Genomic DNA, 26,213 nt, shown 5'->3' with positions numbered 1-26,213 from the left:
CAAAACTTTCAAACCAATCCAACAGAGGTGCGTTGCCCCAGGGCTGAAGATTCAGGTTTCTCCCACTTGGAGCTTCTCTGCAGTTGCAAATCCAGTTCATCCGGACCTCATCCAGCCTTGTGGTGCACTCTTTGGCTACATACTGCAGCTTTGCCCCACTGAAGGATTCCAAACTCTGAAAAATTGCCTAGCTACAAACTTAAAAATCTTGACTGGACAAAGGCACCAAAACTATGCAGCTGTCGATGGACCTTCTCTAGGTGCAAGATACAAATTTCTCCCACGTGGGGATTTTGTGTCTAAAACTAGTGGTTTCATCAGGACCATGACGGACAGCTAGCTAACCTTGTAAACCCCTCCTTGTCTACAGCCTTCTGCCTTGCCACCACTGAAGACTTTCGGCTTCGTTTTTTTAGACTAAAAGCCTGATTTATTTTTATGTTGCAATGGGTGCTGGGCTTGCAGTGCCACTGGAGCCACTATACCTGACTGAAGAGCTCTAAATGGGTGAAACCTGTCCTGGGTTGTTTGTTCTTTGGTTCATGGAAGAACTACCCAGTCAGTTCTGGCTGTACTGTACCCATGAGAAGCAGGGTCAAGACTGATTTGCATATGGCTGAGTGAAGCTGAGGTGGCATGGTCGGTGAAAAATGATGGATTTAGATGTGGGCCCAACCAATTGCCAATGGCATTGATTAATTCAACCATTCCACCCATCACCTTTTTGTTTTTGCATTTGATTATGTAAGTGTACCAGGTATGTCCAGACATAGGCTCTGGCTCACTGTGCTACTGGAACCAAGCTATACCTAGCTGAAGAGTCCTAATAAGGGTAAAACCGGTCTTCGGTCACTTGTGTTCCATTATAGGGAGGACCTGGCCTGGCATGTTAGGCCCCATGTCGAGCAGGGTCAAGGATGATTTACATACGGCTGTGTCCAAACTGAGGTGACATTGTGGGTGTAAAACAATGGATGGGAATGTACACCAAGTGATTGAAAGTGACTGAGATGAATTCAAGGATTCCATCCATCACCTTGCTGTTTTTGCCCCTGCTACATTTGGTACACTTGTGGTGCTTTACAATGTTTATACTTAATTGTCCATAGGACTGAGACATCAAGTACAAAACACAATGCTTTTCCAAGCACTAATCCTGTGTATAACAATTTTCGTCTCTCCTTGTGTTATAAGCACCTAGAGTCATTGGTCTTGGGTTACTAGAAACTCTTTTATTCATCCATTAGAACAGACACCTCAGTCCTTTAAATTTCTGTTAGTCCTGCAAGAATTCTAGGAATTCAAAAACCTCTTCAGCAAGAGTGCTAGACTCAGAGAAATATTCAGTTACTTCTTATGAAAGGAGTTTTCTAGCTTTAAATAACTCTAGATAATGGAATTTTGGGTTCCAAGCTGGCTCCTTAAGTAAGAAATTGAACATTCCATTAAAGGGACCAGCTTCCCACTTTCACAATGAAAGCTGGTGAAATCCCTTCAGAGGTAATTTTCTTCTTTGTTTAACAGAGGTCAATCAATCAAATGTTTTAAAGCGCACTACTCACCCATAGGGTCTCAAGGTGCTGAGGAGTGTGTCCTCAGAGATCAGTCTTGAGGTCCTTTCTGAACTGAGGCAGTGATGGCAACTGTCTGAGATAAAGGAGTAAGGTGTTCTACCCTTTTGCTGCCAGGTATGGGAATGATCTTCCCCCAGCCAGCTGAGGACTTCTTTATGAGGAGTCCTTTGACGAGTGACTGCTGAGTCAAAAGTTTGATCTGGAAGGGGAGTAATAGGTGATGCTGTGGTTGAGTTAGCTGGGTCCGCCATTGTGGAGGGGTCTGTAGGCGTGCATGAGGAGTTTAAAATTGATCCTCTTCTCGACTGTGAGCCAGTGGAGGTTTTTCAGGTGTTCTGTGATGTGCTCTTGACGGGGAAAGTTTAGAACGAGCCTGGCAGAGGCGTTCTGAGTTTTTTGCAGGTTGCTCAGGTTCTTCTTGGCGGTTCCAGCATTGAGGGCGTTGCCTTGGTCAAGTGTGCTCATGATTATTGCGTGGGTCATGGTTTTTCTGCTGTCAGATGGTATCCATCTGAAGATCTTTCGTTGGAGTCGGAGGGTGTGGAAGCGTGTGTAGGTGACGGAGTTGACCTGTCAGGGTCATGGTGAGCGTTGAGTGGAGGATGACGCCAAGTTACGTGCATGGAGTGTGGGGGTGGGAGGCCTGCCAAGTGTTGAGTGCCACCAGGAGTCCTCCCAGGCTGGGGAGGAAGGTCCCATGATGAGGATCTTGGATCTTGGTTTTGTCGGAGTTCAGCTTAAGGCAGCTCTCCCTCATCCAGGCAGCGACTTTCGGTCAGGGAGATGATCAGCAGAGTGTCATCTATGTAGGTGACAATTTTCATACCATAGTTCCTGATGATAGGGGCGAGCGGGTCATGTAGATGTTGAACAGTGTCAGGCTCAACGATGATCCTTGAGCTACTCCACAGCTGATGTCTGTAGGTTCTGACAGGTGTGGGGGGAGGCTGACTTTCTGTGTTCTGCCTGTCAGGAAGGAGTGTATCCATCAAAGGCCCTTGCCGTGTATGCCTGCTGCATGGAATCTGGTGCATAAGTTGCAGTGGGATACTGTATCGAAGGCGGCTAGTAGGATGAGGGCTGCTGTATGTCCTCAGTCGAGAAGGGAGCGCGTCAGTTTCTGTGCTGTGGTTAGTTCTGAATCCTGATTGGGAGATGTCCAGGATGTTGTTGTCCTCAATGTGTTTGCGAAGCTGAGTGTTGATTGCTTTTTCAGCGACATTAACTGGGAAAGGCAGCAGTGAGATCGGGCTGTAGTTCTTGAGATCCTTTGGGTCGGCTGTGGGTTTCTTCAGAAGTGGTCCGATCTCAGCATGCTTCCAGTCTTCTGCGTAGATTGCTGACTCTAGGGACCAGTTGATGGTCTTGCAGAATTTGGGCACAATCGAGGCACTGGCCCTGTTGAAGATGTAGTGGGGGCAGGGGTCGGTAGGGGTTCCGAAGTGGATGCTGCTCATGATTGAGCAGGCCTCGTACATCATGAGGGGGGGTCCAGGTGTGCAGGTGTCTTGGGGGTTTAGAGGGTCCTGGTAGGGATGTTGGTGGGATCAGCGAGTCTTGGGGTCCGAAGCTGTGATAGATGTCTTTGATCTTCTGATGGAGAAAGGTGGCAAGTTTGTCGCAGAGATCCTGAGATGGAGGGATGTTGGTGGTCTCGGCTTGTGGTTTGTCAAAGTCTTTGATGATGTTAAAGAGTTCTTTAGTGTTGTGTGTGGTGGTGTTTCATGCAGTCCTGCAGGGAGGTTTTTCTGGTAGACCTGATGAAGCCATGGTGGGATCTAATGGCAGATTTGAACGTTGCAAGATCTTCAGTGGATTTTCTGTTCCTCCACTTCTTCTCCAGCCTCCTGCATGAGCGCTTTGATTCCTGGAGTGCGGGGGTGAATCAGCTGGCTTTCTTGGATGAGTATTTCCCTGTGATCATCTGGAGGGGAGCTTCCATTTCTTGTAGTGGGGCGTGTTGTGTGAGTGTGCGCTGTGGGTGTGAAGATGGAGAAGTGGATGCAGTGGGGGTTGGCCCAGTGTAGCTGGGTTGAGTCAACGATGATGATGTTGCTGCTAGTGGAAAAGATGGGGTTGAGGGTGTGTCCAGAAGTGTGCATTGGTGAGGTGACCAGTTGCTTGAGCCCTATTGTGTCCAAGTTCTCAAGTAGTGATGAGGTGTTGTGGTCGCTGAGGTAATTGAAATGGAAGTTGAGGTCACTGAGGAGAATGTAGTTGCTGGAGGCAAGTGCCTCGGGGACTATGATGTCGATGATGGTGTCGATGAACGCTGGGCATGGTCCAGGTGGTCTGTAGATAAGCTTGTCTTGGGTGATGGTCTTCGGGGTGGTGTGCACTTGGAAGTCAGAGGATGGTCTTGTGGGCAATAGCTATTCCGCCTCAGGGTCTGGATGGACAGTCTTTGCAGAGCAGCTTGTAGTCTCTGGGGATGACGTGTTAGTCTATGTCTCAGTGAGGAAAGCGATGTTCGGGCGGGTGGTGTCTATCAGGTCCCAAATCTCCATGGAGTTTTTGTTCAGGGAGTGGACATTGAGGAGGATGCATTTGAGGTGGTCTAGAGACCATTCTGGCGCTGTGAGGTCTGGCATTTGGTGTGCAGAGAGAGTGAGGAGGCAGTGGCAGCAAGAGAAGGGTTCATGGGTGTCCTTGGGGGATGCAGGGTGGCAGGTGCTCTGACGTCCAGGGTTCAGTGTGTGGAGGGTCCGTGGCGCTGGGCGGGGTCCAGGTGCAGACAGGCACAGACGGGCTTGCTTTGGCACGCCATTGGGGCAGCCGCACAGCGGCCACCGTTAAGAAGGTGAGGCAGAGGGGATTGGTCAGCTGGGAGGTGGGAGGGCAGGAAGCACTAAAAGGGTGGGGCCACAGGAGCATCAGCGGTGGGAAGGGAAGTGTGGGGGAGTGAAAAAGGGTGATAGAATAATTAAAGAGAGACAGAGGTAAAAACAAGAGTAAAGACAGACAAAAGAGGAGAAAGGGGAAATACAGAAAACAGACACAGATGGCCACTAGGCCACCAGGGATGAGGCGCAGGCAGGTGCCTGCGGGTGGAGGCGGGCTTCAAACACAGAGCTGGCAGGCTCTGTGAAGAGACAGCAGCAGAAGCAGCAGCTGCAGTGGCCAAGCAGGAAGGAGCGACAGACATGGTCAAAAAACGTAAGTGAAGTCGCCCCTCACTGCGCAGCAGCCACCCTTAAGAAGGGGAGGGGGGATTGGTCAGATGGGAGGCGGGAGGGTGGGAAGCACTACGAGGCTGGGGGTGTGGCTGCGGGAAAGCAGCAGTGGGGAGGTAAGCACGGAGGACTGAAAAAGGGTGATAGAAAAATTAAAGAGAGACTGAGGTAAAAACAGGAGTAAAGACAGACAAAAAGAGGAGAAAGAGGAAAGACAGAAAACAGACATACACAGATGGCCACTAGGCTACCAGGGATGAGGCGCAGTCGGGTACCTGCAGGTGGTGGCGTGCCTTGAAAACTGAGCCAGCAGGCTCTGTGAAGAAACAGCTGCAGAAGCAGCAGCAGCAATGTTCACACAGGAAGGAGCGATGGACACTGGCCAAAAAGTCCCACTTCTTCACTGGGAAGTCACCCTTCCCGAAACGCATAGTGGGATGCAATGTGCCAAAGTTATTTTCCTCCGAACAGTAAACACCTACAAACTCCTGTGGTCTGTTTTGAGTTAATTTGTTTATTTTTTACAGCAATCAAAGCTGACACTTCAGGAACATAAAAGGTGCATTCATTGTTGAATGGCTCTAAATACAAGTTAGGTATTACTTTTTGTACTACTGGAAAATTGCATAGTAACATCCTGTATTTCAAAGCATGTGGCTGCATTGTAATCCGACAGCTTCTGGGCTGACTGCCCTATCACTTATCTGACAGTGCAGGCTTACAATGTGCCAAAGGTTGTTATTTCATGTGCACATATCACACTGAATTCAGCTGAGGAACCTAGGTACATAATACTTGGTAAGTTTGATAATGAACACAAAAACAACAAATGTTGTGGTTCAGCCACCAGCAATTTTCAAACCTAAAGCAGATATGACTGCTCAGTTCAGCTAAGTGGAAATGACCAAAAAGAAAGTGGTGTTCATGAATATGTGGAGATAGCAATGCGGCATTGAAGAACAATAGGGAAACAACTGACCCAGTGTACAAGCTGCTTTTGGTCTCAAGGGCTATGATTTGCAAACTGACAGGCTTTGCAACCACAAATGACAGGTGTCAATGTAGATAGGTCACATGCCAATTTGAGCTTGAAAAATGTTCTTAACAAAGGATTTTCATTTATCTGGAGATGGATTTACAAAAGGAATATCTCCCTCATCCTACCAAACAACAATAGAATGTATACATATTGTTTCAAAACATGTATCTGATAGCAACTCCTTGAATGCTATGATATCATATTTGCAAAGGGATAATTTTCATCTTGTGAATGTGTGGGTTTAGCTCTGGGGAAATTAAACACTACAAAACGATTTTTCAAGGTTTTGTTATAAAAAGAAATATCACAAAAAATGTATTTTGGGGCTCCAAGTTGAGTATTCTTGCTGCAGCTAGTCAGAAAAAAGCATATCCTGTCCCTTCAGAGGGGTTTAGCTTTGTCCAGACACCAGGGAGCACCCAGTATAAGTCAAAACAAGGCCCTTTCAGGGTTAGAGTGACACATAAATTATGCAAAAAACAAGAGAGAACTCTGGGAAGTTCCCAAATTTAGGTGGCTTGGACGGTATTTGAACAATCCAAAGCTGTAATACTGTGCCTGGAGAAGTAAATGGCTTTTGTCATTTTACAGCTCGGCGAGGATGACACTGTTTCAATCCTATGCTTGAAGAGTTTGCTGTACAAATGACAAAAGAGTTTTCCCCCATCTCGCTCAGCGTGGATAGCACTGCGCTGATCCTATGGCTAAAAACTTTGCTAGATAAGCAGATATTTGAGGTGAGCAAATCTAGAGTGTCGCTGGTATTGCAGGATGCTCCTTACTGGAGCTGCTCTCCACCTAAATTTGGGAACTTCCCAGAGTCCTCTCTTGTTTTTTGCATAAGTTATGCGTCTCTCTAACCCTGAAAGGGCCTTGTTTTGACATATACACACACACACATATATATAAATATATATTTTTTTTCACAGAACAAAACAAAGGTTACATTATAGTTAGGGAAGGCGCGAGTTATAGTTACCTTAGGGCGCAAGTTATAGTTACTTGAAAGAAGTCTAACTATAACTGCTGAATTTCTATGGTTTTGTACAAGTAAATTCAGAACCTAACTATAACGTCCCTGTAACCTTTGTTTTTTTTTGTGAATTTTCATTACTATACCTTATTCCAACCACTGCCATGCAAGGCCTTTGGCCGTGCGCAGGGGCAGTGGGAGAAAACCCCTATAAGCACCTTAATGTGCACGGCCTTCGTCTGTGTGCAGTAGGGGGTGCCCGCAAGAGCTGGGCAGCAGCCATTCCCTGCGGCCAAACCTCCTAACCACCCAACCCCATGCTGTGCATGGCCAAAGTTGGCTGCAGCCCCTCAGGGTGTGAAAATAGGTGTGAGAGGGTGTATCTGGGGGTGAGAGTGCGGTCATCAGTGTTTTAGTGGGTGCGTCAGTATGTGCTGAGGTCTATGAGTGGGTACATGAGGGTGTCAGTGGGTGTGCGACAGTCTGAGTGGATGTGTGAATGGGTGCATTACTGTCTGACTGGGTCTCTGAGTGGGTGCATGAGGGTCTGACTGGGCTGTGAGTGAGTGCATTAAGTCTGAGTGGGTCTGTGAGTGGGTGCATGAGTGTCTGAGTGGGTTCGTGAGTGTCTGAGAGGATGTGTGAGTGGGTAAAACATTGAAAGAGATAGAGTGAGAGGGAGAGAGAATCTTTAAGGCTTTGATATATGAAATACTTAAAATGAGATATTTCTGGACAAATTAAAAAGAAAATGTATTTGTCCTTTAAAAAGAGTAAGATTACCTTTCAGTATGAGCCTTAAAGATTTTTAGTAAAAAAAAAAGAGAGAAACATATCCAGCTGGATTTGAACATTCAATGCTAATCGTTTCTTTTTTTGTATTTTTCTAGCTCTTTATGGGCTATCTGGGACAACAGGGGAGCCCTCAACTGCTCACCTGCGGTCCCTACATATTGTTTTTATATTTTTGTATTATTTTTTTTAATGTATGAGAAGCCCTTAATGGGCTATCTGACACTGTGGGTGAAGTCCTAAGGCCTCCCCTGCAGTGCAATTGCTTCAGCAAGCACAGAGCTGCTTTAACAGGGTTGGGTGGTTAGGGGGGTTTGGCTGCAGGGACTGACTACAGGCCATCCCTTGCAGTCAACCCCTACTGCGCACGGGTAAAAACCATGTACGCTGCAAGGTTGGGTGCTTCTAGGGTGTTGGCCTCAGGGGCTGACCACAAGGCAGGCCCTGTGGCCAACCACCACTGTGCACAGCCAAAGGCCTTGCGCTGCGGTGGTTGGATTAGCGAAACATAACGTAAATGAAAAAAAAAGACTATGCGTTAAAAAAACATAGAAATTCACTGAAAAAAAACAAAAGTTACAGGGACGTTATAGTTAGATTCTGAATTTACTCATACAAAACCATAGAAATTCAGAAGCTACAGATAGAGTTCTTTCAAGTAACTGTAACTCCAGCGAGTTATAGTTACCTCAGGGCGCGAGTTATAGTTACTTGAAAAAACTCTATTACTGCTGAATTTCTATGGTTTTATACAAGTTAATTTAGAACTTACCTATAACGTCCCTGTAACCTTTGTTTTTTCAGTGAATATATATATATATATGCATACATATATGTTTTTTAGGGGTTAGGATGGGTGTAAGTTTTTGGGTGGTAAATGCATTTTTAAGTTTTAGGGTGGGTATGGGGTCTTGGGTGGTAAGGGTACTTTTAGGTTTTTCGGGTGGTAAGTACATTTTTAGGTTTAAGAGTGAGTATGGGGTTTTGGATGAGAAAGGCATTTTTTTTTTGGGTGGTAAGTGCATTTTTAGGTTTTAGGGAGGGTATGGGTTTCAGATGGGAAGGGCATTTTCAGGTTTTAGGGTGTTATGGGTTTTTGGGTGGTAAAGGTATTTTTAGGTTTTAGATTGGGTATGGGTTTTTGGGTGGTAAGAGCATTTTAGAGTTTAGGGGTTGGAAGGGGTTTTTGGGTGGAAGGGGCATTTTTAAGGTTTAGGGTGGGTATGGGTTTTTAGGTGGCACGGGCACTTTTAGGATTTAGGGTGGGTATGGGTTATGGGGTGGTAAGCGCATTTTTAGGTTTAGGATGGGTATGGGTTTTTGAATTTTATGGATATGTTTAGGTTTTAGGGTGGACATGGGCTTTTGGGTGGTAATGGGTTTTTAGGGTGTAGGGTAGGTATAGGTTTTTGGGTGGCATGTGCATTTATAGAGGTTGGGGGTATGGGTTTGTGAGTGGTATGGGCATTTTTAGGGTGGGTATGGGTTTGTGGGTGGTAAGGCATTTTTACAGTTTAAGGTGGGTGTGTGTTTTTGGGTGGTAAGGTGATTTGGGGGTTTAGGGTGGGTATGGGTTTTTTCTGGGGTAAGGGTATTTTGGGGGCTTAGGGTGGGTATGGGTTTTTGGGTGGTAAGGGTACTTTTAGTGTTTAGGGTAGGTATGGGTTTTTGGATGGTAAGAGCATTTTTAGGTTTTAGGATGGGTATGGGTTTTTGGGTGGTAAGGGGTTTCTAGGGTTTAGGGTAGGTAAGGGTTTTTGGGTGGCAAGGGCATTTTTAGGGTTTAGGTTGGGTATGGGTTTTTGTGCTGCAAGGGTATGTTCAGGGTGGTTAGCAATTATTGGGAGGACTGCAGCAGTTATTGTGCCATCGATTAATGAGACAAAGAAAACATGGCTTCAGACTTAACATTGTAGACTGACTACTGCAGTGTAGAACCTGCAGTTCAACCTAATAAAATTACTTGTTTCAATAGATAGGAACCTACCTTTCAAATATTAATAGTTCAGCCCTATGTAAGCTTTAAAGCCCACAAAATAGGGTGAATGGCACTTAAACTACAATATGTTAGTCTATCCCTACAGTGACAAGCCCATAAAAACTATTTTCATTTTGGCAGGCCTAGTTGTCCTATGAAGAAAACCGGAATAAAGAGTAGGAGAGTGTCTGAACTGTCAGCAGACTAATTTTCTGAATCTTCTGCTCGGAAATAGCTGCGAAAGAGGTGTGAAATGCTTCCCCCACTCCCATGGAACAAACTATAGGCTGTCTTGAATGGACAGAGACAACTTCACTGAGTTCAATAGAATATACAGAGTCGGGCTGAGAGCATTCTTTTGATGGCACAGTGTGAAATCCTACCTGTCAAGCCTGTTGAGCCACATAAAACACTTTGGCACACTTGAGAGGGAGATAAAAGCATAATATTCTTGTGTATACCATCTCTGGATGCTGAAGGACTTTGCTTTGCTCTACCAGACTTCTGTCTCTGGGTTTGATGCAGGTGCAGTGCCTGCTTCAAACTGGATTTTAGTGGTAGATGGGGAAGAAAACTATTGATTTGCCTATGACCCTCCCACGCACTCCATCAGCCTTCAGAACCCACGTTTAGAGTGGCAGAAATTTTTGCCATTCTGAAAATGACCTGGCACATGGATTTATTTTCCCCTTTTCATTAAGGCAAAGAGGAACCACTAACAAAGTGACTTGGGTTGGTCCTGGTAGCTTGTACCCCATTAGTAATTGAGTACCCAGGAGTCACCCTCATGCACTAGCTTGTGCCAAGCATAAATGTGGTGCCCCAGGGAACCTACGTCAGCGGACTTGAGAAAGGATACCACATAGACTGAACATGCTGCATTTGGAATCTGTGACCCTTGAGAAAGACCTGAGGAGGTTGAACCCTCTTCTACTTGAAATCCATGGACATAAAGAGAACTACGGGCCATAAGGCTGAACCTCTGAGTGGCCCCAGGAACATAGCAAAGCTGAAGAGGACATTCATGTGAAGAATCCTAGCTATCCATTTGTAACTGGGCCTGGACTGGACTTTGCTGTTGTCCTCTCCATGATACACTGAGAGCCACTATATGCACACACTGAGGTTCTGGGAGCCTTGGAAGTGAATCCCTGTGGTTGTTTGGGCACCAAAGGAAGTTTGGGATCTTTTTCAAAACTTTTGCTTCAGAACTTCATGGAACCCACCATACCAATGATATGACTGACCGTTTCTCAGCATTGAATTTATCTTAAGGTTTGTCCCATGTGGAAAAAATATTATGTTTTCTGCATAGGTAGTCTTTCTTGTGCACCTCCTGAGAGACAGGGAGGAGCAAAGACTTTCTTTGTTAAAAAGGATTTATTGACAACTAATGCTCACCTAGCCCATGTCATCCGGTAATGGCTGGTACTAGGAAGAGTAGACGGAAGTAGTGTAGGTTGTCAAATTGCAGACAAAGAGATAAAGAGAGTAGATGTGAACAGCTGCCTTTGAAAATTAGGGTATCTGAAAATCTTCAGCTATGAATAGTGTTGAGAGTCCTGAGCAGTGGCTTGTTTTAGGAGCGACATGAGAAGAACTGCTGCATGGAAGAGCAGGGGTCTGAACTGAAATTTAATATGGTAAGCTGAGGTGGAGCATGTCATCTGAAGGGAGATATAGTGCAAAACAAGGGTTGTGGGACATGGGTACTGTTGTATGTTAGGCACACATATGGCCCGATTCACAAAGGTTCTTAGGTATATTAAAGCTGCTAGAGTAGTGTCTCCACACTTGAGGTGGAATCTCTCCAGTGAGAACTGCAGTGCAGAGATTCTGCCCTGAGTGCAGAGATTCTGCCACAAGTATGGAGACTCTGCACTCGTAATGTTACTATATTTAAGTACCTTTGTGAATCGTGCCCATAGTGTACAGTGCAGAGGAGGATACGCCTCAGAAATAGCATGGAGGAAGGGAACTCATCTTTTGAGCCACAGTTTAGCAATAGGTACATGAAAGGTCCAGTTCACTGGCAGATACTATTCGGGCACAGCATAGTGATAAAGGAGGCAAGCAATATCACAAGGTAATAAAAAAGGTACATGCAGGATAGTCTTCACAGCTAGGTGTTATTTTTTTCTGCTTATTGGAAGGATCATAGGTAGGAATATGCAGGATAAAGTTTACAGGCAGGTCCTCCTCAACTGTCATGTTGGTTAAAGTGAAGAAAAGGCCATTGAATGTGCATTACCTTGGTAGGTTTCCGTAGAAAACATTTCACAGGTAAATACTTTTCGGGTGTAGTGGGAGAAGATGTGCACAAACCAGTAAAGCATTGTTTTCCTCAATTGAAGACATTCTCAGTGGGGTATCTCTTCAACTTGAGTTTCAGTACTGTCAAGTCCACATCACGACTACTCGATACATTGTTTCTGCTTAAACTAGTTATGCCCAAAGACACAAAATGGATGAGTTGATCTTTTCAGAGGAGGAGTAGTGTTAGCACAACAACTTAATCTACCCCACTCAGCTCCAATCTACCATGCTCCACTCCAATCTACCCCAATATACCAACATCTATCCCACTCCACTTCATTCAACATTAATCAACCCCACTTTTCCCCAATCCGCCCAATTCCACTACGTTCTATCCCACTCCACTTCAATCTACCCAACTTTGCTACAATCTACTCGATCCACCCAAAATACCCCACTTCAATCTACCACAATCTACCTCACTCCATTCCAGTTTACCCTACCCCAATCCACCAAATCATCCCACTCTACTCCAATCTACTCCACTCTATTCTACCCCACTTCACTCCAATCTATCCCAATCCACCTTGCTCCACTCTTCCTCAATCTACTCCACTCCAATGTACTCCACTCTTCCCCAATCTACCCCACTCCAACCTACCCCGACCTTCACTCCAATATTCTCCTTTCCTATCCAATCTACCACACTGCACTCTACCCCACTACAATCTGTCCCACTCCAATCTACCCAATCTACTTCACACCCAACTGTAGTGCTTTCCTCTTATTTAGTTTCTAAGCACTAACATAACACAACAGAAATGCACTTCTGAGGTCAAAGAAGACTTTTATTGTTGTTAATTCTTCCCCAACCACAATATTTTATGTATGACGAATTAGTAGCTTTCAAGTCCGCGTTAATCAAACAAAATATATCAGTTTGCAATATACACAGCAGGTTATATTTATAAGATATTGAATGCAAAGCAAAACAAATACTTCACCGTGTGGGAATTATCTACAGCTTCATCTTTCTAAGGTCTGCAAGCTGATGACCCCTGTCAGCCGCGAGAAAGAGAGATTCATCTACCCACACGGGATTGCTGGCAGCTGGCGCCAAGCTCCAGCACGAGGTCCGGCAGATTCGAATCTGACTCTCTGCAGCCTGTTACATTCGTTACAAAGGTGTGCCCCCTCCTCTCAGACCTGGGAAACTGAGCAAGCCTTTTGGAGACTGGCCAGGTCTCCAAGACTACTTCTGTTCCCAAGCTCAAGCGAAGAAAAAACAACACCCATGTACTCTCTCTTATCATGTCTAGTCTACTGTGAGAAAAACATCTTGGTTCTCTGGTGCAAAAACACAGCTTGGAAAAATACAGCTTGGATTCTCAACTGCAATGTCTAACTCCACGTTAAAGGCAATGGACAGCTAACCTAGGTATCAAATGCAATGTCTAGTGTCATGTCAAAGCCAATAAGCATCTAAGCTGAATACAAAATGCAATGTCTTATATCATGTCAAAGCCCATAGGCAGCTGAGCTGAATACAAAATGCAATGTATAATATCATGTCAAAGCCAATAGGCAGCCAAGCTGAATACAAAATGCAATGTCTAATATCATGTCAAAGCCAATAGGCAGCGGAGCTGAATACAAAATGTAATATATGATATCATGTCAAAGCCAATAGGCAGAATATCTAATAGCATGTCAAAGTCAATAGGCAGCTAAACTGAATACATCATGTCAAAGCCAATAGGAATGCAATGTCAAAGCCAATAGGCGGCTAGACTGGATACAGCATGTCAAAGCCAATAGGCAGAATACAGAATGTAATGGCTAATGCAATGTCAAAGCCCATAGGCGGCTAAACTGAATACAGAAAGCAATGGCTAATGCCATGTCAAAGCCCATAGGCGGCTAAACTGAACAAAACATACCATGTGCTACTGGTGAACATTGAGCAACTAATATGCGCAGTGGTGAAACACAAAGTCATTGGTCAAAACAAACTCCATCAAATAGCAGTACATTCCGCCCTTTGACCAATGAATTTTTGTTTCACATATCTCCTGTTTCAAACAAAAACAAAAAAAACATCAGCACATTTGAATGATCAAAACAATCCCTGTAAAGCAATAGAAGTGGATTAACACATTGATTTCATAACCTTTCACATCAGATACATCTACATAGAAAAGACTGGTCAATTTTTATACTCTGAATGAGTCTCTAATTCAACAGTGTTAGCAATTTGATGTGGCATGAGTTCTGCTCATGTAAAAGATGCACGGTCCACCTGAAAGGTTTGCTGGAAGATAAGCAAAAGTCAGAGTTCCATACGAGAGGGAAAAAAAAAAAAAACACAGCTTAGTTCCATTGGAAGAATGCAATCAAACAAGTTGAACTTGAACTGAAGGCGCAGTTTGCGCAAAATGGATCCATGGTGCTGGCACTTTACTCAGCCAGGTTCAGGTTGGTGGTTCGGTCCCTTCCCCGACCCCACACGCACACACCGGAAGGGGGACCACACAGCACACTCAGGGACAGTGGCGAAACGTGGTAGGATCTGCAAAAGAAACAAGTATGACTTTTCTTGCAAATAACATTTTTCATTTAAAATGTACCCTTCCTCTTTCTTTCCCTGTTTTATAATCAGCAGGACGTTTTTGGGGCCCTTTGTTATATTTTCTGCAGGTTCTGGAGGGTCACTTGGGGCTTCAGCCCACACATCAGCACTGAGGTTTTTATCTGCTGCACCACAGCTTCCCTTTTCTTGCACTGTCAGAAGGGCTGGGGCAGACTCCTTCTTTACCAAACCTCCATTCACTGCATTTTTGCCAATTTGGGCCATTCTGTCTCCAATTTGTTTGAATGAATAAGATTCTTTTCTAGGTATCAGCATAATTTCGATTTTTCCTTGGTAATTTGCAGCAATCACTTTCCCTAAAACCTGATCACTTTGCCATTTCTGTCCTGGTAACTTTCCTCTCCCCAACTGCTCTGTGACTGCTTGCATGACAGATTGCTTTTGTGCGTGCTGCACAGTTATTATCAAATCTAGGGGAATGTGCATCTCTCTCATCTCTGCCCACCTGTAAGTGTCTTTTTCTCTCAGCTGTTCACATTTCTGGGGCACCCACTTAGCCATCCCCACTAAGGCAGAATTCTGGGTGTACACTTCTCTCTCTGAATTTTTCTCATTAACATCTGCAAGGTAATTGAACCAGTTAGGTACAAGCCATGTGGCTAAAACATTATCAAAGAACCAAAAATCAGCGTAAAAATGACACATCTCACGTAGCTCTTGCTTTAAAATCTGACACACATTATACAACGCTGTTCCTTCTACTGTGCCAGAAAGCAACATTTCAGTCAATGAATCATTAGTAAAACAAACATGCTTTTTATCTTCAGTAGACACGAATTCAAATGGTGCACACAATTTCATTGGTAATTCTTTTATCTGTGGTACTCTAGCCCTGTCTTGCAAGTACCAGATCCATTGTATGATTCTAGCTAGGGGCACTATTTTCTTTCCTTGTTCATGATTTAAATGTACATAAGTATTTCCTTCTTGCACTGCGCAGAAACCTAAAGTCTGCATTATTTCATTTGCCAAATCACAAGCGCGCAGCTGCATATAATTTTTCACAGTGACCATATACAAAAGTGTTAGGATTTCACTCAAATGAGGGCTATTCTTTTTCCAAAAATCAAACAAACTAATGAAACTCAGTGTCTCTTTCCCTAAAATCTTTTGTTTTACTTGGGCATTTTGCAACGGTAACTCGTAAATCACATTCTGGTCTCTCTCGTCCGTGTTATCAGTTAAGGAATGCATTTTGGCTGCCAAAAACCCTGGCTCACACGAAAACTCAGTGCAGCTCGGAGCTGTCTTAACCCCCTCATTACTGGAATGGGACAAGAAAGATTCTTCCAAAACAGCCCTTTTATAACTTTCAGTCGGGCTAATTTGCTCACGTAAATTCCTATTTTCATGTTCCAACTTCCTACATTTCTCCTGCATTTCTCTGTAAGCAGATAAAGGTATCCAGACCTTTCTGTCATCATTACTTCCAAAACACACGTTTTCTACATATATACAACAGGAATTATTTCTCAAAACATTATCAGGCCTTTTAGCTACACATGCATTTTCTTCTGTAATTCCCCAAACAGAAAACAATTCACAGTTTTTCTTAGCACCATCAGGCAGTTCATCAACACATGTCTCAGACATGGTCTGCCGTGCTACTGTGATTCCCCAAACAGAAAACAATTTCTGTAATTCTCCAAACAACAAAAACAATTACACTTTTAAAGTGTGCACTTAGAAATCTACCAACTCGTCAAACCCCTTCTTAATCACCTCTTAATGACCGACACCCCACTTCTGGTACCAATTGTAGTGCTTTCCTCTTATTTAGTTTCTAAGCACTAACATAACACAACAGAAATGCACTTCTGCGGTCAAAGAAGACTTTTATTGTTGTTAATTCTTCCCCAACCACAATATTTTATGTATGACGAATTAGTAGCTTTCAAGTCTGCGTTAATCAAACAAAATATATCAGTTTGCAATATACACAGCAGGTTATATTTATAAGATATTGAATGCAAAGCAAAACAAATACTTCACCGTGTGGGAATTATCTACAGCTTCATCTTTCTAAGGTCTGCAAGCTGATGACCCCTGTCAGCCGCGAGAAAGAGAGATTCATCTACCCACACGGGATTGCTGGCAGCTGGCGCCAAGCTCCAGCACGAGGTCCGGCAGATTCGAATCTGACTCTCTGCAGCCTGTTACATTTGTTACAAAGGTGTGCCCCCTCCTCTCAGACCTGGGAAACTGAGCAAGCCTTTTGGAGACTGGCCAGGTCTCCAAGACTACTCCTGTTCCCAAGCTCAAGCGAAGAAAAAACAACACCCATGTACTCTCTCTTATCATGTCTAGTCTACTGTGAGAAAAACATCTTGGTTCTCTGGTGCAAAAACACAACTTGGAAAAATACAGCTTGGATTCTCAACTGCAATGTCTAACTCCACGTTAAAGGCAATGGGCAGCTAACCTAGATATCAAATGCAATGTCTAGTGTCATGTCAAAGCCAATAAGCATCTAAGCTGAATACAAAATGCAATGTCTTATATCATGTCAAAGCCCATAGGCAGCTGAGCTGAATACAAAATGCAATGTATAATATCATGTCAAAGCCAATAGGCAGCCAAGCTGAATACAAAATGCAATGTCTAATATCATGTCAAAGCCAATAGGCAGCGGAGCTGAATACAAAATGTAATATATGATATCATGTCAAAGCCAATAGGCAGAATATCTAATAGCATGTCAAAGTCAATAGGCAGCTAAACTGAATACATCATGTCAAAGCCAAGAGGAATGCAATGTCAAAGCCAATAGGCGGCTAGACTGGATACAGCATGTCAAAGCCAATAGGCAGAATACAGAATGTAATGGCTAATGCAATGTCAAAGCCCATAGGCGGCTAAACTGAATACAGAAAGCAATGGCTAATGCCATGTCAAAGCCCATAGGCGGCTAAACTGAACAAAACATACCATGTGCTACTGGTGAACATTGAGCAACTAATATGCGCAGTGGTGAAACACAAAGTCATTGGTCAAAACAAACTCCATCAAATAGCAGTACACCAACTACTCCACTTCACTCCAATCCAGTGCTTAATTTGAGCTGGTGGTTGCTGGTGGGGACACCAGCTCTTATTGTGTGGGACTGGCACTTATTTTTTTGCTTCAGGCATTTACTAGGAACAAAAGACACTATTAGGAAATACGGAGGAAGAGAAAGACGGAAAAGCTTCACAAAGAGAGAAAGCAGCAAGAGTGAGCTGATGGTGTCTGGAGTGGCTGTAAATGGATTAAAGAGCCACAAGATTGATTTAGGATTACTCTGGCTCAGTATTCAGTACTCATACATTTAATTGCAGAATTCACATTTTTCAGAGGAGATCTCTGGGCACTGGCACATTTTTATTTACAAATTAACCACTGCTTCAATCTACACCACTCCACTCCACTCTGCCGCAATCCACTCCATTCCAACCTACCCTACTCCAGTTAACCCAATCTACCCCACTCTAGTCTACTTCACTTCACTGTAATCTACCTACTCCACTACACCCAATTCTACCCTACTTCACTCCACTTCAATCTGCCTCTCCACTCTAATCTACCCCACTCCACTGCAATTTACCCCAACTCTACTCCAGTATACCCCTGTCTATTCCACTGCAATCTACCCCACTCCAATCTCCCCCAATGTACTCCATTCTACCCATTTCACTCCACTCCACCCCAATCTACCTCATTCTACCCTACCTCACCCCATTCCACACCTCTAACCTTTAAGCATGCTGAATAGCAGTCACACGGTTGTACAACATGGCTAAAACATTTTGCCAAAGCCAATAGTTCTTGCATAGGCGAGGCCTATTGACTTTGCCAGCGCATATTGAGAATGGTATTGCTTCCTTGCTTGCTACGGCAGCCGGGCCTAAAATCATACGTACCCTGCCTTCACGTTTCACATTCTGTCACTCCAATCAGGCCCAGTACTGGTAACGCAAATTCCATGTCTAGTTAATTTGATTAATATGCTACTTTTTTAAAGTAGAAATGAAAAACATTTTCATACCTTTATGTTAGTTATTCCGAAGTGGCAAACGTGTATTTTCTAGTGAATAAAACAAAACAGAAAGTTCGTTACTTATGTCTGTGCAAAGTTGGAACCAAAGCCTTCGTTTAACGTTAGCTGTGTTTTCATTAAGGTAACAAATCACATATTAGGACCCTCATGCTGAAAGGCCTGCGCCCATCTCGACTGACCAGAAATGGATTCACTGCCATTCATCTGGCTGCTTACAAGGTACTGTAAGGGACACTCCAATACACACTCTGGGTCTCGTTTTCACCTGTGACATCCGGCCATTACAATGTTTGATGTCAATGTATAGAGCTCACATTTTTCACAAAGCATGCGTGTGAACTGTCTCATTTATATCCTCAGTGACATTGGTAATAACAGCTAAAAGACAGTAAAATGGACAAAAATATAAACTTGTTGATAGAAGTAATGATGTCCTATTTTGTTCCTATAGCCTAAAGATATCATCAAGCTCTTTCCGTGAAATATGGTGCCAGGTTTAACTATCTGCACAGAGCAGCACATCTAGGACAAATAAAGCGTCTGAAAACCAGACACCTCCGTCTGAGCAAAAGCAGGCCTTTATGATATTGTTGAATTTAATCATGGAATTGTGTCTAGCTTGGAAGACAAACTATGTATATCCTTATGGGAAGTATACCTTGCGCTCTTCATTATCAACATTTAGCATATTATTTAATCTGAAATGTTGGATATGTGATTATGCTATGCGCTATTCTTTTATGAAATAACTTTAATTAGGCTAACTCCCATGAAACCGAACTGCTATTCTCGTTATTCCAATAAACATGATATATTCCCCCAGGGTATAGGGAAAGGGTGTCACGCTAAGGCCTGGCAAGTAAATGTTTTCGCCTGCCTAAATGCAGCAATGCACACATTAAAGGTCGACGAGTAAGGTCTGGCAGAACTTTTCCCTCATAAATTACGTTTGCAAATAGGAAAATTCCACCAGTATATTGAAATTTCCTTAGTCACAAATTTGTGGTCACAGACATTCCGCGGTGGTCATACCTGCAAAAGTAGGTAAAGAGCCCCAAATGGGATGTCTATTGGTACTCAGACAACCCGTGTTGGTAGTTTCCCACTGTATACATGTTTGAAAATGTCCCACTGTATACATGTTTAAAAATGTAGCCCTGTTAAGAGCACGATTATCGTATATGAGCAAATGTTTGACTTTATTAGCCTGAGCTCAATAGAATATGGACAGCCTATGTTTGTAGATGACAAAGTATTTTGCTAATGGATGGCTAGCAATAACAAATTATGAAAGTAATTGGATCATTTTAAAATCTTAATCTTGAAAACTATATGAGTGTACGAGAAATAGTTATTGTACACTAGAGGGTTGTGAACCAACAGTGCGTGTTTGCTCAAGGCAGCGAACGGTGGAGCCAGGAAGAGGAGCAGTATGTATTAGCTTAGGATCTCAAATCTATAACTTTGCTTCATGCTCTATGGTGGGCAATGTGGCTGTGGTGTTCAGCATGGGAATGGCAGGTGCTTCCTTCAACAGATACTCCAACTGGAATTCTTCTTAAAGTGTGAAATATCAACCTTAACAACTGGATTGTAAATCTTCAAGAATAAGGAGGGCTAGGAAGTGGGATAAGGTGTGTTCTATATCATATAGTGTTTCCTATAGAATAAAAGTATAGCCTGTCTGGCACCTTGGGAGGAGGGGAAACTCAATGGAGCTCAGAAGGTTCACCCTGGAAATGTAATGAGGTTCCCTGTGACTGATGAATTCCAGTTTGAATAGAAATGCCTACCTGTGACATCATGCCTGCCTTTGGGTCGATTACAGAAATACAAAGAAAATTATTTTATCATCCAGTATTGAATCCCAGTGACTGCAGCAATGGGAATGCTGATAGCAGGGTGTCTCTATCCTTCTAACCGCTGCTGCATGATGCCTTGGTGTTATTTTATTGAGTGTTAGATCCTCCGAGGTTGACATTAAAGATGTGATGTGAGAAATCAGCAGTATGTGCTAATCTGCAGGAGGTCCTGTAACGTTGGGACCCTTAGTGGAAAGTTGGATGACACATACGGGAATTCATTTTAAGTGGGTGCGAAGTAGAAGTAAAGCATGCTCGGGGGCACAAATGGTGGAATGCTGCCAGGTCACCTGTTCTTGGTGACCATGAGAGTGTAACACATCTTTCCCGTAAGATGTTCTGAGAGCTTGGAATGCTGAGATTTGGAACTCGTGGTTTTATACACAAGTGGGGTGTCCTTGCTGTGGCTCGTGTTGTGGGCAGATCGTACATATTGCTTCCCGAGGGGATACACTGCATAATACAAGCTGACAGGGGTGCATATAATATTTGGCCCTTAAGATTTTGTTATGATGCCTAGACATGCCTAGAAGTCTAGTAGGCATCCTCTGCGCCCACGTGACAGGCATTTCATTCTGTTTTTATAACCCATTGGAAGGAAACAGCTCTGCTCTGGATTTGAAGAATTCTAGTGTTTTTTTTCTTTTGTCTGTCAGACACAAGGCCTGATTCACAAATGCAAACTTAGGGCCATATTTATACTTTTTGACGCAAAACTGCGCAAAACTGCGCAAAACGCAAAAAGGCATTCTGAAGCGCCATGCGGGCGCCGTATTTAATCAATGACGTTAGCCGGCGTTAGCCGCCGGCGCTGCCTGGTGTGCGTGAAAAAAAACGACGTACACCAGGCAGCGCTGGCGTAGGGGGATATGGAGCTTGGGCGCCAAAAAATGGGGCAAGTCAGGCTGAGGCAAATCTTTCGCCTCAACCCGATTTGCGCCATTTTTTTCGACTCCCAACCCCCATAGAAATGACTCCTGTCTTAGCAAAGACAGGAGTCATGCCCCCTTGCCCAATGGCCATGCTCAGGGGACTTATGTCCCCTGGGCATGGTCATTGGGCATAGTGGCATATAGGGGGGCACAAATCAGGCCCCCCTATGCCACAATTTTTTTTAAAAAAAAGTACTTACCGGAACTTACCTTAATGTCCCTGGGATGGGTCCCTCCAGCATTGGGTGTCCTCCTCGGGTGGGCAAGGGTGACAGGGGGTGTCCCTGGGGGCATGGGAGGGCACCTCTGGGCTCCTTCCGAGCCCACAGGTCCCTTAACGCCTGCCTTGTCCAGGCGCTAAAAAACGGCACAAAAGCGGCCGTACGTCATTTTTTTTGACCCGCCCACTCCCGGGCGTGAATTTTGCCCGGGAGTGTAAATACGGCGCACATGCCTCGGAGTCAATTTTTTAGACGGGAACACCTACCTTGCATCTCATTAACGCAAAGTAGGTGTCCACGCTAAAAAATGACGCAAACTCCATGGACTTTGGCGCTAGACGCGTCTAACGCCAAAGTATAAATATGGAGTTAGTTTTGCGTCGGAATTGCGTAAAAAAAAACGACGCTATTCCGGCGCAAACAGAGTATAAATATGCCCCTTAGATTTTTGTGTAATTGTACTCTTTTTCTTTTTCGGTTTTCACAAACTATGATTAAATATTAACTTTAGGACTCCGGAGGCTCCGCAGTGCGGCGTAGAACTCTGCACATAAAAAGTTTGGCCTATCCTGTCTTTTTATGAGCAGTTATACGCCCGAACTGCAGAGACTACAAGTCCTAAAGTTATTATAAATCGTAGTTTGTGATTACTGAAAAAACATAAACATACAAAAGTGTAAGTTTATCTTTGTGAATCGGGACCCAAGTGTGTAATATCAATAAGTACAGTTAGAGTCCAGGCATGACACATGAGCTGTTTAAGCGCCGACTTATCTTGAGACACGTAGCATTAACACGCAGCATTACGACGGCGGCCGCATAAATAGCCGCTACCTTTCGTTATGAATGGAGAAGTCATACCTTCACCACTTTACTAATTGCTCTTTGTTGCAGGCTGTTTAAAAAACATACACCTTGTTCACAATGTAAACTATTTAGTTCACATACTCTTTTAACTTAACCAGCTGCTAAAAATGTAAAGCTGACAAAGTATAAACAGCCTTTGGCAATGCCAGTAGGTTTGGCTCATCAATGAAAGTGCCTGATGTGTTTAGGAACTCAAAAAGGCATCATCTATGTACTGGCACTTATCTTTGCACTCATGCATCCCTTTATTCATCCACTGACTCATTCATACATTCATCTTCTAACACAATCACAATAAAGCACACACAAATGTAACAACACATACACAATAAATTAAAAAATGCAAGTAGAAAATAGAAAACATGCTGCTGTCGAAACATGGTGGGCATACCTTTGCGATAACGAAAATGAATATAGCAACGGGTTCCCATCTTGAAAAGGTATTGAAAATAGTCTACCATTTTAAATTTATAGCATGGCTGCCTCAAAACCAAATTTTGGGCCATCTTCTACGGCAAAAAGTTATGCCTTATGGACCACACCATTCCATCATGGTCTCCTAGTTTAGACGATGTGTCCACATGGGATGCTGCGTACTGCAGATGAAATGATCGTCAAGCAAGTGACTCCTTAGCACTGCCTGGAGGGCGCCGTAGTATTGACTTAAGAACCATTAAATTAAAATGGGGAGAAGCAAGGAAATGAAAGGAAAAATATAAAAGGAGAACATTGAAAACTAAAGGGCTGGTCGACCAGCCCTGACACTGAAGTACACTCACATCATGGTGGATGTACACATGTGATCAGAAATTGTCATCATTCACAGTGCAAAGAGAGCTAATGACTGATGTGGACTGAACCATTACCCATGTGTTACGCTGTCATGGATGGAATCAGAATTGAATTAACAGACATACCAATGGCAGACCAGGCTGACCCAAATGCCTTCTATGTAACTATATAGATACATATTTCCATATATGTATGTATGTATTATTTGTTGGAGACCTTTTGGATTTACCATATTCTTTTCACAATAAGTAAGTCAGACCTACTTTCATTATAATAACTTTTCACAATACAGACGCCAGACCTATGGCATCTGGCTTAACATTTCCATGCACACTAATTGATCTTATTGCTGTTATGATTGGCTGGTCATCATAACCACCTCAGGCGTTCTGTACTTAGCATAAGCTTTGTCACAAGGCAACCATCAGGCAAAGAGTCATGAAATGTATACAACACATACAAATGCTTATTTTCTGTAACTATGGTTTGCTAGAGGAGTTAAGCAAAGCAAAAAAGCTTGCCTACTAAGGTAATCTCTGAGATCACATGTAGGAAAAACCTATCTGGAGGCAATGATTCTGAGTACTAACAATCTACCCTTGAATGCCTATGTACTTTTCCATATGATTTTCACAATAAGTACATCAGGCCATAAAGTATCTTAAACATATCAGACCTATAGCCATTATCATTGGCTTGCCACCTTAACCAACTCATTTCTGCTGCATTGAGAATGAGCTTCACAATAAGCCAAAAAGTGCAATACAAGCAGTCTTTTGTCAGTGAAAGTACACAAATTCAACCCAACCAAATCCTGTACTCAGGGGAACCATAATGTGAGTGAAGACTTAAGCTAAAAGTACTTTTTTGTTGAACACATAAGTTCAGGTGACAGTTGCGCTGTCAAGCCAGTCCTAAAACCCCATGTAGATTAGTGTAGCCTTGAGGATCCCATATTGCTCTCAAACACAAATCTGCGCTCTAAAGTCTAAAGTTTATATTGGAATGGGAGGGTGCCACAACTGCAAGACATTCCCTATGGCATCCCTCCTCTCACTTGTGTTGCTGCCTGAGAAAGACAAACACCATAAACAGCATTAAAATGTCATGTGTGTGTCTGTGAAAGCTCAATCAGCTGGATAAATGAACATAAATAATCAGAGCTCTGTGGAAGGTAAACACGTTTTTTGAGGACACAACGTCTACCAAAACAAAACATGTGGGTGGAACCAAAGCCCCTCTCTAGTGATGCCCACAAAATAGGCTGGTGACAGATGTGTTGGAACGACAGACCACAAAAGGGACTGTAAATGGATTATTGCACAACAGCTGGAAACTGTCCCAGCCAGCTGCCTCTTATTCTCAAGAGAGCCAACGATGCCACTTCCAGGCTCTCATCAGTCCATTCACTGCTGAATCCTGTTAATTTAGGCAGGACTTTCTGTGAGTGGACAATAGGTGTGCACTGTTGATTTTCCTTGCCACGCGTACGGCTGATACATTGCTATTAAGGCTGTCTCCCACTCCCATTCATTGCCAGCTGTGAATGGCAGCTGGGAAAACTTCTATTCTGGGCAGTCAGTTTCCTGAAAACTTACATTCTGTCTGTCCTGTGTGAGGCATTAATCTTCAGAGAGTCCCAGTTTGGGAAGATAAACTTCACATATTAAACTAACTTGGTAAACTTCATCCAGCTTGGTAGATGGACAAAGGTTACTTAATTTCTCTGACTTCATAGGGTCAGGCTCTCTCTGCCTGGTAATCTCTGGTGTGTTTTGCCCTCCCTGCTCCATTTTTGCTAAATTCACTTTTGTTGGCCTTTTATCCCTGTGCACTTTGCCACTGTTAACCAGTGCTAAAGTACTTGTTCTCTCCCTCCTAAACATGTTAACATTAGCTTATACCCAATTGACAGATTTAATTTACTTACAAGTCCCTATTAAAGTAGTACTATATGTACCCAGGGCCTGTAAATTAAATGCTACTGGTAGGCCTGCAGCACTAATTGTGCCACCCACTTAAGTAGCACTTTAAACGTGCTTCAGGCCTGCCATTGCAGCCTGTGCCTGCAGTTTAAATTGCCATTTCAACCAGGCAAAGTCAACATGTTGGCAGACCCAAACTTTCCTTTTTAATACATATAAGTCACCCTGGACAGCCCAGATGGCAGGGTGCAATGTATTTAAAAAAGTAGAACATTTACTTTTAAGTTCTACATGTCCTGGTAGTGAAAAACTCTTACATTCATTTTTCATTATTGCAAGACTTACATCTCCCTTAGGATAACACTGGAGTTACCTAATTATATTTTATAAGTTTAATTTTTAAATGGGTATTGGTAAGCAGTTCATATTTGGTGTCTCTGGAATTCTATTTTAAAACCCTACCTTATGGTGAATTCATATTTAGAATTACAATTCTGAAAATCCCACTTCTAGAAAGTTGGCATTTTCCTGCCTTAACCATTTAGTGCCTGTCGCCTGTCTCTGGTAACATGACTGGGTTTAGCTGACAGTTGGGCTTTGTAAATTCCTCCTAGAGAGCCACACACAATAGGGCGCTTAGGTGTGCCTGGCAGAATGGGATGGAGGAGCTGGTCACAGCCCCATTCACACCTGAACAGGCTGTGTTCCGCCTTCACACAAGAGGCTGCTGTATTTAGTCTGGAGCCAGGGAAGGCAGGATGCATGGGGACTTCAAAGTGAAACCTCTAGACGCTTCTCCCCCATTTCAAAGGCATAACTGGGTATACATTCTGGACGAAGGCCTGCTGAGCTGCTAAAGGACTGTCACTCTGCCAGACTGCTGCCCTGCTGGACTACTGCTTTGCTATTCTGCTGCTTTGCGGTTCTGACCTGCTGCCTATTGCCCACCTGCGTGGGTGAGAAGGACTGGACCTACATTTCTTGATCCCAGAACCCAGAGTGACTGCAAGGGCTAGTTACTTACCTCCTGAACTGAGGTCAGCACAGCAAGAAAGCAGTTCTTCCGGAGCAGCAGTCCAGTACAGTAGCAGTCCTTGTAGCAGTACAGCAGAGTATCCACAGGTCCAGAAGTTCAATTCCTCT

At 43.6% G+C, this 26,213-nt stretch overlaps 1 protein-coding gene across 1 annotated transcript in view; it reads left to right on the top strand.

Moving 5' to 3' along the window:
• TNNI3K (TNNI3 interacting kinase) overlaps positions 1–26,213 on the top strand; it is a 2,589,932-nt gene that overhangs the window by 194,396 nt on the left and 2,369,323 nt on the right. The window contains exon 4 of the mRNA XM_069232439.1: positions 18,593–18,690. Within this exon, the coding sequence (XP_069088540.1) occupies positions 18,593–18,690 (98 nt within the window). The remainder of the gene's footprint in view (positions 1–18,592; positions 18,691–26,213) is intronic.

This window comes from Pleurodeles waltl, chromosome 4_2, assembly GCF_031143425.1.
Source record: "Pleurodeles waltl isolate 20211129_DDA chromosome 4_2, aPleWal1.hap1.20221129, whole genome shotgun sequence".
NCBI classification, from domain to species: Eukaryota; Metazoa; Chordata; class Amphibia; order Caudata; family Salamandridae; genus Pleurodeles; species Pleurodeles waltl.
Note: the sequence above shows the minus strand (reverse complement) of the source record. Positions and strands in the feature narration are given on the sequence as shown.